Genomic DNA, 15823 nt, shown 5'->3' with positions numbered 1-15823 from the left:
ACAGGGAGTCCTGGGGCATGAGCTGAGGTCAACTAATAGAATTCTGGAATGGTCGAGACAGTTCTTCCTAGATCTGCATCACCCAGAGGCCCCCTTTGTTTTCATTCTAGGTCCCAGACTGAGCCCCGATCCTGCTTGCATACTGAGCCCTGACCGACATTCCTTGCTCACAATGCTATTGGTAATCAAAAGGTTTTGATTAACCAAATAAAGTATCTTCCAAGCCAGACATCTCAGCTCATGAGGCTGAGGGTTGGAACAAACCAACGTGCTTCTTTCTCTAGGATTGCAAAAGTTCCAAAGCAGGTGCTGCTTGCCAAGTTGCCTGTATCGGGAGCAAATTCCGATTTCAAGGCCAATAGCTAAATTGAGTATTCACGCACAGGGCACAGTGGGCAGTGACAGAAAGCCGTTTTGAATAAGCAGACCCTGATGGAAGGTCCCTCGTAAAGAGGGGTGTCAGGAACCAAGCTGAATAAACAGACCCAGACCAGCAGGCATGCCCGGGGAATATTCCCATCCCCCCGCTGCAGGGCACACGTCGTCTGCCCCGTCCACTGGCCCTTCAGGGATTCCCACGGAGTGTACCTGGGGCCCCACCCAGCGGGCGTCCCAGCAGGGCTTAATGCTGTCCCCCCTGCCTTGTTTCAGAGGAACGCGTCGTGGTGATCAGCAGCTCGGAAGACTCAGACGCTGAAAACTCGGTGAGTGGTCCAGAAGTTCGGCCCCGGACTCCTGCCTCCCCCCACTCCAGGTCCCAGGGGACACAGCCACAGCAGGTGACTCTCAGACTTGCCCTGCGCCTGGGGAGTTCTCCAGCGAGGCAGTGAGTTCCCCGCTGTCCTGAGGACAGCCTCCAAATGCCAGCTGCGGGCCCGGACCACCCCAGCCGTCCCCCCGTACCAGGGCAGGAGCCTTCAGTAACCATATGTACTCCTCCGAAATGCTGATAGAACGCTTCCTTCCAGCGCCCTGTCTCTTTGCTGGACTAGCCAATGCCTTTGTCTGGGGCTTCCTTACGCCTGGAGCTTCCTTACGTGTTCTCTAACCTCTAAGTCCTCAGCAAGGAGGGTGGACGAGAACCCATACCCCAGCTAACCGCAGCCAGCGAGGGTCAGCGCAGGGGCATGAGGGTGTGGGCAGCAGCGCACAGGGCCCAATTAGGCCAGTTTTCACTCCGTAAGAGAGGACTTTAAAACCACCCCACAGCGGAGCGAGCACCGCTGTGGGCTGCCACCCTTCTGTCCCTGGAGGTTGGTTAATGGAGGCTGGGGAAGAGGGGATCCGAACAGAGTGAAAGGTTGGACTGGGTGGCCTCTGAGGTCCCTTCCAGCTCTCAGTCTGAGGTTCTGTGTTGGAAAGTGCACGGAGTCCACGGAGACCGCGACACCACATGCCTCGCCTGCCCACCCCCTGCCAAGAGCACGAGGAGCCTTCCGCCTCTGCTGGGCCTCCCGCCTGCCCCATGGCGCATGCCGCCCCCCAGCTTGGTCTTCCCACCACCCCGCCGAGCAAGCCGCAGTCTCTGAGGCCGACTCTCCCAGCCAGCCTGCCCGCCACCAGGAGGAGGCTGCCATCCGCCCCCGCCGCGGGACCGGCCCCCTGTCTCGTAGAGCGCAGAGAACCGCCCGTCTTGGGCGAATCTTCCGCCTGCCCCTCAAAGTGTACTGTAAACCCATGTGGACTTACCCTGCCCCTGCAGTCCAGGCCACCAACCCTGCCGCCACAGGGCCTCCCTGCCATCCTGTCGGTGCCCAGGAGGGTCCCTGCCACTTCCAGAGGGCCATGGGCCACCGACGCCGGGCACGCGGAGCAGTGCGCTCCCTCGGCTGCTCTCTCCGGGGCTCCCCCAACGTAGCCCAGTGGCTCAACAACTTTTTTGCCCTTCCTTTCTCCTCTGTGGCTGCTCAGCTTGACACCTCTCTCAACAGTGGGAATGAAGGGGGACAGAGCGCCCCAGACTCTTAGGGTGGGAATCACCCCCAGGGATTGACACAGCCCCTGGGGAGAACCCCCCCCAGCCACTACGTGGTCCAGGTCCCACTGAAAGGCTCTCCAATTGCCTTGCCACCCCCTTGCCCTCCCCTTGCCCTCCAGAGACGCCCCCCACCAGCCCAGCCGCCCTCAGACAGGCCTCAGAGTCCCTGGCACCTCCCTCTGCTCTAGCTGCTGGCCACCATCCTCTTGGAGCCTTGTGGCCACTCACTCAGCCCCTGCTGCCCGGGCCACCTCCACCCCACTGCATGGCCCAGCCCGGCCCATGCACCTAAGACCCTGCACACCGTAGGCATTCAGTGCATTGTGGTCAAGGAGCAGACCGAGGAAGGAATGGCTAGATGACTTCAGCAAGGACATGTAAGCCCTCTTCCCCCAAAAGGGCACGAGTGAGATTCAGGCTGCCGTTCCTCACATCCCCGGGCCTCTTTGCCCAAAAAATAGGAAGCATCTGTTACCCTTTGCACCTCCCACTGCCCCATCCTGCCACCCAAGGCTTTCTACTGGGCCTTGCCAGGACCCCAGCCCATGAGGTCAGGACTGGCAGATATGGCTACTCAATAAATACTTGTTGAATGATTGCCCTTGCACACCCTTCTTCCACGACCATCACGTTCCCTGTTGGATTCAGCTCTTCTCTTGCAGGTGGCTTTGTGTCCTCCCTGCGCTGAAACTTGGTTCTTTGGGGGGGGGGGGGTGTTTACCGTGTCCCCTCTTCTCCCACACCCCGTGAGCATCAGAGTGGGAGACGGGTCGGGTCTTCTGTGCCTCCTAGACTGGTCCCACCATCTGGTAAAGTCCCCTGTGCCTTGAGGGCAACCCCACTCACCCCAGACCATTTCATGCCTCCTCCTGCCTGCCTCCCAGGTGGCCTCTCCTTAGCCAGGCCCAGCCTTCTTTCTGGGTGACCTCCACACCCAGCACCTTGTCTTCTCCGGGGTCTTCACCCCACTCCGCTGCAGCCAACAGCCCCGTGGCCAACCCCTGCACATCCTACCACGAACTGGCCCATGGGGACCCTGACCACAGCATCCTGTCCCTTGAGCTCTCAGGTACTTCGAAGGCCCCTGCCCTCCCCGCCCCAGTTCCCATAGCTCCAGCTGCTGCTCCTCATCCTCCTTCCTCCCAGGCCTCTGTTCTTTCCAGCCACAGCCCCTCTTCTCTTCCTAGTGTGCCCTTCCCTGTGGTCTCAGCCACACCCGTGGCTTCCATTGGTGCTTGGTGCTTGCTCCTGCTGCTAGACCAAAGTAGCCCGTGGCCCTCTGACGTCTGCCCTCAGATGCCCCATAGATCCCTCAGACTCATCTCTCTGCCTCTCCTCTCAATACGTCACAGCATCTGCCTGGCCGCGCAAGCAGAGGCTCTCTGGCCACCCTGCAGGCGTCTCTCGATTGTTCCTCAGCACCGGTCAGATTTTCTGTCTTACCTTTCCACATTCTACATTCCTCTGAAACTCTGGGCATCTCTTTCCATCCCTGAAACCTTCTAAAACAAAACTGACCTGGGGCGGGGGTAGAAAGAAGCTTGGAAAGGACACTGGGAGAAAGGATGGCCATGCCAGGGGTCTCACCGGCAATATCGAGGGAGCAGGTGTCAGCCTAAGCCTCAGCTGTCAGCAGGGAGGCACTAGGTGACGGCTGAGGTTCTTCAAGGGAGGAGGGAAAAAGAAGTTCATTTTAGGTCGTGATGAGTTAAAAAAAAATTAGAAGCAGCCACTCACCTCTGGAGGCCAGCTCTGGAGTGGGAGAGAGCCAGAGGGCCACTGCTTTTGTGTTGGTATTTTTCAGACCGTACATTTTAAAAATTAACCATTACTTTAAAATTAACCCAAACTTTTAAAAAACATAGCATTTTAAAAGGAAACAAATTAAGGCCCTTTGTGCATTTCTCACCCACCTCCTATGCCCCCTGCCAGGCCCCTGGAGCTCCTAGAGTACCTGCAGGAACTTGACTGGGGAGCAGGGCAACCCTCGCACGGTGTTCCAGGCTTCCGCACACCCCTGCCCCAGCCACCACCACTACACCGCACCCCACCGTGGCCTCCATCCCACCTTCCAGGTGTGAAAGTTGGCCTACTACTTAAAGAGCATGTTTTCCAAGCATATCAGGTGCGTAGGGACCCCCCACCCCAGGCTGTAGCTGAGTCTGTTGCTGGAATCTGGGGGCTCTGGCACAAGCCTGGCAAGATGGGCAAGGCTCAAGGAGAGACTGCTTGCACAGGAAGAGTGATCCGTGAGTGGGAGAAGGCAGTGGAGGGGCAAGACCCAGGCCTGTGGGTGAGGACGAGGCCTGAAAACGAGGCAGGGTGGGGGCGGGGGAAGGGGGTGGTCAGCGGTGCCTCTGCCATAGGCTCTGTGTTAGGGCCCAAGGCAGGAAAAAATAGATGCTCTCACCTATTCTTGTGACAGATGACTAGCCTCAGTGTCCGGCAGTAGCAGGACCAAGTGGACACAGGAGGGGGCAGTCCGTGGCTGAAGTGGCAGTGGTGGCTAGCCGTAGAAGGGAGGCCCGTGGGAGATGGCCGATCCATGAGAGGGGCTGTGACACTGGTGAGTGTGGGTGTCAGGAAAAGAAGCAGGTGCTCCTCTGAGAAGCTGGGCACAGTGGGCAGAGGGCAGCGGGAGTCACAGGCTAGCTGACAGGATGGTTCAGTTTGCAGATACCTGTGAAGTGGTTCGGGCCTTCCAGACTTTGCAAGAGCTGGGGCTTTGTGTCTGCAAAAACGAGAAATATGTGTGTGTCTTGCCAAACTGATCCCAGCTGTCATTTAAGCTTGGGTGCTAAGAAAATTCCTCAGAAACCTGGGGACTCTTGATAAGAATTAATGGTGATACTGCATAGACGACACCGGGTGACCGGATGCTGAATATCAAAGAGTCAGGCTCATAAGTGGCTGCTGACCACTCGGACAGTAGTTCCCAACCCCGGCTGCATATGGGAGTCTTTTTCTTTGGGGGGGGTGGGTTACGGGGGGATCGGTTATCAATGCCAGATTCCTGGCTCCCACCCCCAGAGATCGTAATTGAATTGGTCTGGGGTACAGCCCGGGCATCTGGATTTGTTGAAGCTGCTAATGCACAGCCAGAAAGGAGAGAACCACTGAATTGGGGGATTTGGTGGCACGTCTATGATTTGTGTGTGTTATCAGCCTTGAATGGAGGTGACCCGTATGTACTGGGATGTGATCCAGCAGGGGAGAGGGGGACACTGGATCTTCCCAAAGAAACCTCCTAGGCTCGTGGAAGGTGATTAAAATGCCAACCCAGCTGCTTCCTGTGGGTAGGCTTGGTATGGCCGGTAGGCCTGCTGTGTGGGTTCGGAATGCAGTTGCCCGACTGAGTTAATCTGTGTGGAAGACCAGTGAACTGTGGCTCACCAGCCAGGCTGCATGTGTATCCTAGTGCCGTGTGTATCCTGAAAAACACCTGGGCCCCCCATGGCAGTCAAAGAAACACAGTCCATTACAAGTATAATAAAGAAATGAAGCCTAGTATTTACTTGCATCTTTCAAAGAATATTAAAGGGGGTTTGACTCCCAGCTCCCAGAAGCACATCTTCAAGTCCTCTTCCTCTTTCCTTCCATTCCCACCACGCCCGCCCGCTCGCTTGTTCCTTGGAGCTCCCCACTTCTCACTTTCCAGGTCATGCATGTGGACTCTCATCTTCCCCCACTCTGTTTCCTCTCCCGCTGTTCCTCTTCCCTCCCCAGCAGATCTCAAGCGTTTTGCAAGAAAAGGCCTTTTCCTGGCTTGGGTCCGGGTCTCTCCTACTATCCCTCTATGCTCCCCACCCGCACACTCAGTCACCCGGACGGTGGACGGAAGCCCAGCAGTGGCGCCCCTTCTGTGAGCAGAGGGGGGCAGGAAGACAGCCTGCATCTTGTGTTGATTGCTGGGTCTTCCGAAGTCTCTTCTAAGCGTGCCAGTACTTCCTGGCCGTGTTGCTGGGATTTAGGGCAGGGAGGGGGCTCGCGTGTACGGCCGGCTGGAGTTCAGTGGAAGGCGTTCTGGCAAGATTATCCCCGTGCACTAGCTGCACTCGACAGAAGTCCCAAGAGTGAAGAGGAATCTGAGAGGAAGAAGAGTCAGGGCTGGAGGTTCCAGCCTTCCCGCCAGGGACGAGCTCAGCAGAAGGGAGGCTGCCCGTTTATGAAGGGAGCCAGCATGGTCTTCAGTACGTTCGGGACAAGAAAGACATGTTGTGCCACTATGAAAGAGAAAATGACCCCAGGACAACGGGAGGCCCTACAAATGAGATTCTGCTGGCCATCATAAATGACCGCGGTATGAGGATGGAGCTAGCCCAAGGAAGCTGCGGTGCTGCTCTCCAGGGAGTTCAGATCTTGGAAGAGGATAATCCGAAGAACTGACTATGGCTCTAAAGCCCGAGAGGATATTCCAGAAGGAAGGAGACTGGTGGAAGGACTCCGGGCCACCGCATGTGCATTTGCTGTTATATTAGGATTAAAAATAGGAAGGACGAAGAGAAAGCTGGCAGTGTGCCATGTCAGTGGGTGACCAAGAGGCCTTGGGAAAAGGGACAGTTCTTTGGCTCTGGGGAGGACACAGCAAGAGGAGTCCAGCTCTTTCCACCAGCCCAAGTGCAAGAGCAAGGTCTGGAAGGCTGAAGATTAAAAAAAAATCAAAAACAAAACTTGGATTTTTCCTTCCGGGGTAGGGGAAGAAGGTGGTGTCTCTGGTCCATTAGCCAGCAACTTTGAGGAAGACACCTGCAGAGGCTCCTTAGAGGACGGAAGGGAGCTGGGGCCATGAGAAGACTCAGAGCAAGGCAGGCAAAATCCACGTTTGATGCATGGCCAAATCAGGGATTGGGATATGCAGGGGCCTTATGTGTGGAACCCCCTAACTCTCGGCTTCTCTCTTTTCTTTTTTTTTTAAGATTTTATTTATTTATTCATGAGAGACACACAGAGAGAGAGAGAGAGAGAGAGAGGTAGAGACATGGGCAGAGGGAGAAGCAGGCTCCATGCAGGGAGCCTGACGTGGGACTCGATCCTGGGTCTCCAGGATCATGTCTCAGGCTTTAAGCAAGACCCACTGTAGATGGATTCATAGTCTTTCTGTCAGTGACTGGGAGGACCTGGTGAGCCTGGGGTAGGGCCATGGAAAGCAAACAGTAAAACTCAGCCACTCCTAGGAAAATCCAGCACATTTTACCTGTGCGGAGTAATGACTTGGCTCTTGGCTGACGTTTTGTTAAAATGTTTCACCTGGGGAGTAAAATTAGGGCTAGAGCCATGCCACCACCACCACCACCCCTCACCCCACCCCCCGCCCCTGAGCCAGGGACATCAGCCAGAAGCCAGCATTAATCCTGGGAGGCTTCAGGTAGCTGCAGGGCAGTCAACCCAGCATCACCCTTCTAGAGGCTGTCCGGAGGCAGGAAGACCCGGGGCCTGCTCTGGGCTGTGCCAGCAGTACCCCCGTACCCCTCCCCCCGCCCCGTGACATCGGCCTTGTCCTTTCCTCTTGGTCTCTGGCTCCACCCGCAGGTGGCATTCCCAGGACATCCTGAGCAGGCCACCAAAGACACTTGTGGGTTTGGCAGCTGTGCAGATGAAGGGAGCTGCAGCCCTGGAGCCTTCCCCCAGCCCCGAGCCGCTCTGTGTCTCTGCCTTGTGCTGGAGGGAACAGGGCCTCGGGCGCCCCAATAGGGGAGCCCTGGGCCTGAGGCTTCCCTGAGCAGCCCCAAGGCCTCTCCCCACTGCTCTCGCTGCCAGGCCCTGCGGCCACCCAGATGGGGCGCTCCTGACGCTGAGCGGGCACCCCCCCCCAGCCTCTGTGTAGGGCGCTGGGGCCTGGGCTGGCCACGGAGAGGAGGAGAGCCAGGCTCCAGGCCCCTTCCCGAGGAAGTTCTGGGGTTTGAGCTGAGCCTCTTTCCTCCTGTCCCAAGCTCATGAGTTTCTTCTGAGTCTGTTCAGAGAGAAGGGAGCAGCAGACCCTCTGGCCGTGCCCCCCACAGCACTGGCCCCTTCCCTGAGTGTCCACACCCACACCGTGCACTCACTCACATACACTCACAGGCCCACACACCTGTCAACACAGGTTCACAAATTCACACCCAATGCATGCATACACACGTTTGACATTTGCCCTCGTTCCCTTGCTCGTGCTTTCACAGACACTCCCCCGTGTGATCTCAGTCTCTCACTCCTGCTCACTACTGTGTGGTTCACACATGGCCTCACGTGCACACACACATCGACGTGCATTCTTGCGACACATCCTCGTGCGCACACACTCAGACATACACCTCCCTCTTCCCGACACCCTGCCCTCCCTCTTGTGCGTGCCGGTGCCACCGACCACACCAGCTCACTCGTGTCCCCACATTCACACCATGCACGCACGCACACACAGGCTCATCACGGGCACAGGCTCGCATTGCCAGCATGCCCCCTCGCCCTCCGGACCCCTGACCTGTTGGTTTTTCTGTGTTGCAGTCCTCCCGAGAGCTGGACGACAGCAGCAGCGAGTCCAGTGACCTCCAGCTGGAGGGCCCTAGCTCCCTCAGGGTCCTGGACAACAGCCTCGCCGGCCCCCAAGCAGAAGACAGGCCCCTGGTTTTCTTTGACCTCAAGATTGACAGTGAAAGTGGGTTCTCCAGTGGCCACCCCCACCCTGCTCTAAGCTTAGTCTCTGAGTCCCGGAAATAGGTGCAGGCAGAGCTATGTTCTGGGCCCAGGAGAGCCCAGAGCTCTGGCCAGTGATAGCAGCCAGAAAGCAGGCAGCGCGTGGCATCCCCCCAGGACCCCAGGTGTCCCTCTTGGCTGATGGAATAAGGACTCCTGCCTTGACCAGCGCCTGAGAGCATGAGGCAGGTGCATCCTTGAGCTCACCTCTGACCAGCGCTTCTCTGAGCCCTGGCAGCGCACTTCTAGACAGAACCACCGTGTGGCAAGTCCCCGCTCTGAGGCCGGCAGTCCAAGCAAGGCCCTGGGCCTTGAGGGCGGGGTTCTTGGTAGAGGCTCATCCCACCACTGGGCTGCGCAGGGAAGCTGGAGGCCGCGGTCGTGGAGGAAGATGAGCCCTCCTCCCAGGAGCCCCTCACCGCCCCACAGGCCTTACCTGCAGTACCCTTTGTAGAACCAGAAGGTCCCAGCCTGCCCTGTGGTACGGACCCAGCCTGGGGCCGGCCCAGCCAGGCAGAAATAGTGGTGCCCCCCGAGGATGGGGGAGTCATTTGCAGACCTCGCAGGGTGGCTCTGAGCCACGTTCTGAAGGGAGTAGGTCCCACAGGTGGGCCGCGTGTCCCAGGGCTCTGAGCAGGCTGGGAGTCTCAGCTCAGCAACCCATGGTCCTGACTGGAGGCTGAGGCAGGGAGCGGAGGATGTGGTGGAGACACAGAAGGGTCCCCAGTGTAGGCGGGTGAGGCTAACAGAAGGCAGGCAGGAGGGACCCGGACCTAACCTGCTTGGCAAACTCTGGGCAAGTGGCGGGGGCAGGGGGGAGCTGGACTCCCAGCAGGTGAGTAGGGAATGTTTGCAGAGTGGCCAGCCCTCCCCCTCCCGACCCCTGGCCCCACCGCAGCCAGCGTACAGCCGCATTTGGAGGTGATGCCGAGTTCCTGCCGGCAGGCCCCAAGGTGGGGTCTCCGTGTGGGGGGACGGCAGTCCTAGTGGTCCCGCTGCCCCCGCCCTGGGGCTCGCAGGCCCCTGGGGCCTCACCCTGCCCTTCTCTCCTGCCCAGCCCAGAAGATTAGCCAGCTGGCGGCTGTAAACCGGGAGAGTGAGTTCCGCGTGCTCATCCAGCCCCAGGCCTACTCCAGCATGTTCTCCAAGGCCGTCTCCCTGGAGGTGGGGCTGCAGCACTTCCTTGGCTTCCTGGGCTCCATGCGCCGCCCCGTCCTGGCCTGCTCTAAACTGTGGGGGCCCAGCCTCCCGATTTTCTTCCAGGCCCTGGAAGACATGAACAGGCTGTGGGGGTTCCAGGAGGCCACCTCGGGCTTCCTGGCTGTGCTGCCCCTCGTCCGGGAGCGAGTTCCCCAGGCCAGCAGCTTCAGACTCGGGAGTCTGGCCAAGACCTACCTGGCAAGAAATGTGAACGAACGCAGCGCCCTGGCCACCGTGCTGGCCCTGCGAGACCTGTGCCGGCTCCTCGAGATCTCCCCGGGCCCTCGGCTGGCCCAGCACGTCTACTCCTTCAGCAGCCTGCAGTGCTTTGCATCCCTGCAGCCCCTGGTGCAGGCGGCCGCCCTGGCCCAGGCCCAGGCCCGCCTCCTGGCCCTGCACAATGTGAGCTTCACCGAGCTGCTGGCTGCGTACCGCCGTGACCCACAGCAGGGCTTGAAGAAGTACAGCCGCTACCTGGGCCCGCAGACCAGCACGTCACCCCCCAGCCAGCGAGCTGTCAGCCTGCAGGCCCTGAGCACCTACTTCAAAGGCCGGTCGGAGGGGGCTGTCTCAGCTCCGGCACAAGGCCTCTCCACCCTTCTCACTGGCCACAGCTTTGCAAAGAGGGCATGCCAGCAGAGCTGAGAGGAAGCCAAGACTGGCTTGGAATCTCCGGGGACAGAGAGGGATGGGGTCCCTGAGCCAGCCGCCTGCCCTGACCCATCATAGCATTCCCATGTCCTAATCCCTAGCACTCAGTCATCATTTGGTCCAGAATCAGCTCTCTGGGACCAAATTCCCCTTCTCTAAAAACCCCACAGAGAAGGTTCTGAGCCAAGCAAGTCTGAGTCCTAACCGCCCATGGCCACCAGATCCCCTTTCAGGCTTTGGGGGCACCAGTGGGTTGGTTTCCCCTGAGCCCTGGCCCCTCTTGTCAAGGAGCCAAAACCGGGGCGTAAAGAAGGCCTGGCCTCCAGGCCGAGTGGCCCCCCCACCCCCAACTTGCCACTTCCATGAGTGTCCCTGCAGCCCCTCCCTGACCCCCCAGTCACTGCACTAGGGGACCTGCTGGTAGTCCCCACAGACAGTGCCCGCAACACCCACGGGTACCCCAAGTGCCTTTCAAACCAAACTGCCCTCTTGAGTTTGGTTCTCCCACCGTCTGCCTGTCTGAAGGCCAGCTCTGTTCACTTCTTTGGGAACAAAATGCATTCTTGGCTCCAGAGGGCCTCATATCTGCAGAGACAGAAGCTGCTGCTCCATGCCTACCCCTCCTTCCAAAGTATGACCCTTCCGAGCTTGCTTCTTTCCTGTTGGCCATGCAGCCACCTCCTCTTAGTTAGGCTTTGCTCCTTGGTCCTCAAGCCACCAGCCCCTGTCTGCATGGCTTTTGCCCTCTGCACTGCCCACATCCGCCACACCGAGGAGTGTCCTCCTACCCAGCGCTGCTTGCCACATACACCAGGGACCTGCAGTGTTGGCATACCCCGAGAGCCCTCCCCCGGCCCTCTGGAATCAGCATTTCTAAGGTGGGCCCAGCCAGCTGTTTCAGCACATCCTCCAAATGATTCTGATGCCTGCTAAGACTCAGAGCCAGTGTTCGGTTAGACTGCTCCCCGAAAGAGGAGCAGGGCGCCGTAGCAAAGCCCGTCCTAGTCCTGACAGGGAGTGTGACCTAGGAAAAGACCCCTTCCCGAGCTCCAGCATCCCCACCTGATAAATGGGCCAGTCGGTCTGGCTGGTCTCTGAGTTCCCGTCCAGCTCTGCCATTCTGGGTTTAGACATGGACGATGGCCACCGAGGCAGTAGACAAGGGCTTAAACGTAGATCTCAGCCCTAATCCAAGGTCCCCAGCGTTGTGGTCGTACCAGAGGTCAGCAGCAGAACACCGGCAGGTCAGGGCCTTCCCTCTGACTAGCAGAACCACTGGCCCTGCCCTGCTACCCAACGTTCCCTCTTCCTTAGCTCCTGCCACCAGGACACAGCCCAGACCTCCAGCTTCCAGAGCCTGAGCTTTCACAGGGGGGAGGTCTGCGTGCCCACGCCTCAGCCCCCATTCATCGAGGTGCCCTGGAGATTCCCTAAGGGATTACCTAGGAACTGGCTGCCACAGTGGGAGCACTGGTCCTACGGTGAACCCCAATGCGTTTGACCGCAGGTTTTCTAACAAAGGGCTGTGTGCCTCTCTCCAGTTATGCAGCCTTTATAAAGATGCGAATGTTGGGGGATCCCTGGGTGGCTCAGTGATTGAGCATCTGCCTTCGGCTCAGGGTGGGATCCCAGGTCCAGGGATTGAGTTCCATGTCGGGCTCCCTGCATAGAGCCTGCTTCTCCCTCTGCCTGTGTCTCTCCCTCTCTCTCTCTCTCTCTCTCTCTGTGTCTTTCATGAATAAATAAATAAAATCTTTAAAAAAAAAAAAAAAGATGTGAATGTTCAAAGTCTGATGCACCAATCAAGCGCTGCTCAGCCCACCCCAGGAGCCACTGGGCAGCCTCTTGCCCTGGAGAAGAGGGTAGGACCCTGGATGTGGGAGAGCTGCCCTTTGTGAAATCCTTTCGGGACCTAGGAGAGCTGAGACCCTGTGTTGCTCAGTGCCGAGGGCCTCACAGATGTGAACTCCCCCCATTCCAAAGGGGGAGACCCAGGGTGGGCCTGCGGGGCATCATCTCCCAAAAGGAGAGGCAAATGGAGGAGGAGGAAAAGAAGCACCAGTTTCAAGAATTGCCCCCTAGAGGGAGTCAGGAGCCAGAGACCAGAGTCTAACAACTTCCTCCTCAGTCCCTGCAGGGTAATCATGCCCTCCCCGTCTGTGTCCCCAGAGTCCCAGGTGGGAAAACCCCCCAAAAGGGGGAGGGGAGCCCAGAACATTAGCAATGTATAATCAATGTGCTGCTGTCCAGGGTGTCACAGGTGGAATCCACAGGAGTACACGCAGGGATTCCCACAGCACAGGCAGTGTGGGAACTGGCCCTACCCCAGGCCTGGGTGAGCGGCCCTGTAATTGTCATTTGATCAGTGCCACCACCCTTAACCGCATCTCCCTGCCCCCAGACGCCCAAGTTCCAGTCCTGGAGTTTTAGTCCCCGAGAGCGAATCCAGAGGCGTCCCCTGTGCCTCCCGTTTGAACGCTAGGTCAGCTCACCATGAACTTGCTGGGATAGTGGTCAGGGCACTGATGCGTCAAGCTCCCTGGTGCTTGGGCCCCGGCTCTGTCAGATGGGATCATAGGGATCATTTTTACATCACAGGCCTTTGCATGAACCAATGAGAGAATGTGGAAATAGCTTTTGAATATGTGAAGAACCACCCAAACATAAGATCTTATTTTACAGACAACGAAGATGACAGTTTTATTGCTTCATGAGTTATAAAAAATTAATAGATGTTAGATCTTAGCAAAAAAAAAAATATATATATATATATATACACACACACACACGCATGGGGTTGGCTTCAGGGAATAAAAAAAAAACAGGATCTGGAATAGAGCAGGCGATTGCGGGGGGTCCGAGGGAATCAGGGAGGAGAGCAGGGCCGTCTGCCCTGGAGTGGCTGAGAAGCCGGTGGTGCTGTGTCCCCAACACACCCCAATGAGGGGTGTCAGCCTCGCATACCTGAAGCGGAGAGCAGCCTTCCAGGGACCCCTCGGCTCAGTGGCGGCCAGCCCAGCCTGCTCCAGGGCCTCCTGAGGCCCAGGCGCTCACACCCCCAGGAACCTGGCCCAGAAATCTGCTTTAACTCCAACCTTACTCTTCCCTCTACCGGCCCAACCCCCAGCTGCTGTCTGGTACCTGTGTCCCTCCCCCGTCCCCTCTCCCCCCACCCCTGCCTGCCCCCCCCTTCATCCTTACTCCCACCCATTCTCGCTCCAACCCCTACTCCCAACCCCGACAATTGTCCCTCTCTGAGTTTACCCTTCACCCTCCACCTGCCAGCCCCTCCTTCGCTGGATCCTCTGACCTCAGGTTGTCCCCACCCCACACCCCAGGTATCCCCAGCCCTGTACCTAGAGTATGGGAAGGGGGGGGTCCTTTCTCACCTTTCTTCAGCCCTCACAATTGAAGAACCCCACAGTTAATGACACCAAGTGGCAGGCCAAAGGCAGCAGCAGGTCGTGACGCCAGACACCGGACCCCCAAGGAGCTGAGCGACAGCTGCTCCCAGGCTCGGCCAGCAGGGGGGTAGGGGTGCATGGGGCTGGGGCTCCGGGGCGCCCGGTGCTTCCCTAGGCGCCCGGTGCTTCCCTAGGCGCAGGGCTCGCAGCGGGTGGTACAGGAGGCACTTTGGGTAGAGCTTGGGGGGGGGGGGAGCGGGTAGGATCGTTCACGGGGTTGTGCTGAGTTTAATATGTCCTAGAAAAACATAGAGTCAGCGTATCAAAACCATGATTTCTGGAACATCGCTGCTCAGAATGATGCTAAAGTGGGATTATTTGAAGGTCTAATTCAAGGACAAATATTAGGTAACCACAAGCTCGGGAAGGAGGCAGGTATTGCAAAACTTCTGACTTCATTTGGAGAAATCCTGGGCTACCTGCCAGGGGAATTAGGGTAAGGGTCATAGATGAGGGTTAGAGCTAAGGTCCGGGCCCAGATTAGAGCCAAGGGTAAGGATAGGGCGGGGCCAGAAGGGTTAGAAGGTGGCGTAAGGGGGGGGGAGCTGCTTCTCCCCCTGCCTGTATATCTCTCTCTCTCTCTCTCTCTGTGTCTCTCATGAATAAATTAATAAAATCTTTAAAAAAAAAAAAAAAAAAGGAAGGTGGCCTAAGGCCTTAGGTTAGGATTTGGAACTATATGAAATTTAGGGGCACATTGGGCGATGAAGATTAGCAATGGAGTTAGGAAGCAGACGAAAGGAATTTGTCACCTTTTTAAAAAAAAAAAAAGATTTTATTTATTTATTGATGAGAGACACAACGGGAGAGAGAGAGAGAGAGAGAGAGAGAGAGGCAGAGACACAGGCAGAGGGAGAAGCAGGCTCCATGCAGGGAGCCCGATGAGGGACCCTATCCCAGGACCCCAGGGTCATGACCTGAGTCAAAGGCAGGTGCCACCCAGGTGTCCTGAATTTGTCACTCTTGAGGCCACGGATAGGTCGCTTTAGCAGCTTCAGAGTCCATGAAGCTGTGGACAGAGGGGCAGGAGCTTCTGGGAACCCCCTCCTATGGGCCCTGGGAGTGGCCTGCCCCCTCCGCAGCATCCTCTTCGACGCCCCAGCAATCCGCTTCCACCGGAGCTCGCTGCACCCCAGCCGAGGATCAGTCGGGAGCCCAAGCCTCCCCCTGGAGCCGGGGAGTACTGCCCCCAGCGGCATGACCCGAAGGAACCGTGCACCCCATTTAGTCCTGGGAACCTTCCCAGCCCCCTCTCACCCTCTCTCTACAGCTGAACGCAGGGTGCGGGTGGGGGCGGGAAGGCCACGCACCTTACTCAAGGTCATTAAACTTGTATGTCACAGAGTTGGAATTTGCCCAACGGGGCGCCTGTGTCTAGACTGGAGCCATCTGTGACCCACAGCTGGCAGGTGCACCGCCTTGGCGCCTTGGCGGGCAGGGGCGGGGGGGGGGGGGGGACACTCCCCGCCCTCCCCTTCCTGTTCCCTCCTGATCCTTTGGTCTCACAAGTGTGAAATTCAAGCTTTAAAAAGCTAACATCCCAACACTCTGGGCCCAGCTGTGCTTCTCAAAACTTTTATTTTGCCCCCATAAGGAGCCTCTTTAGACCTATTTTTACCTAGTCATGCACCCCCCCCCCCATGAAACTTTAATACTATAGATACCCTATCGATTACTTAGGATGTTCTACATACAAAATCCTATCATATGCAAGTAGAGATCCCTTTCCTTTTGCCTTACACACATGTACCATATGTCTGTGTGTGTGCTGTGGTCCTTTGTGGGGTCAGAAACCACTGAAATATCTAAGGTGGTTCGTGGGACCCCCTTGAACCAATTTGCATCCTCTCTTGGGTAATCT

The 15823-nt window shown here is 57.6% G+C and overlaps 1 protein-coding gene across 12 annotated transcripts in view; it reads left to right on the top strand.

The window, feature by feature from the left end:
- PML (PML nuclear body scaffold) overlaps positions 1 to 12270 on the top strand; it is a 46177-nt gene extending 33907 nt beyond the window's left edge. The window contains exons 7-10 of one of the 12 annotated variants that reach the window (XR_011999286.1): positions 111 to 181; positions 652 to 704; positions 8459 to 8609; positions 9710 to 12270. Coding sequence is in view for 9 of the 12 variants with exons in the window: in XM_072745986.1 (XP_072602087.1) it covers positions 652 to 704; positions 8459 to 8609; positions 9705 to 10492 (992 nt within the window). In the remaining 3 variants the exon portion in view is untranslated. Of the gene's footprint in view, positions 1 to 110; positions 182 to 651; positions 780 to 1322; positions 2576 to 8458; positions 8610 to 9704 lie in introns of those variants that run through there. The other 11 variants (XR_011999285.1, XR_011999287.1, XM_072745990.1 and 8 more) reach the window with 11 other exon arrangements.
- The last annotated feature ends 3553 nt before the right edge of the window (positions 12271 to 15823 follow it).

The sequence above is a fragment of the Vulpes vulpes genome, unplaced genomic scaffold, assembly GCF_048418805.1.
Source record: "Vulpes vulpes isolate BD-2025 unplaced genomic scaffold, VulVul3 u000000678, whole genome shotgun sequence".
NCBI classification, from domain to species: Eukaryota; Metazoa; Chordata; class Mammalia; order Carnivora; family Canidae; genus Vulpes; species Vulpes vulpes.
This window is presented reverse-complemented; position numbering and strand designations above follow the sequence as displayed.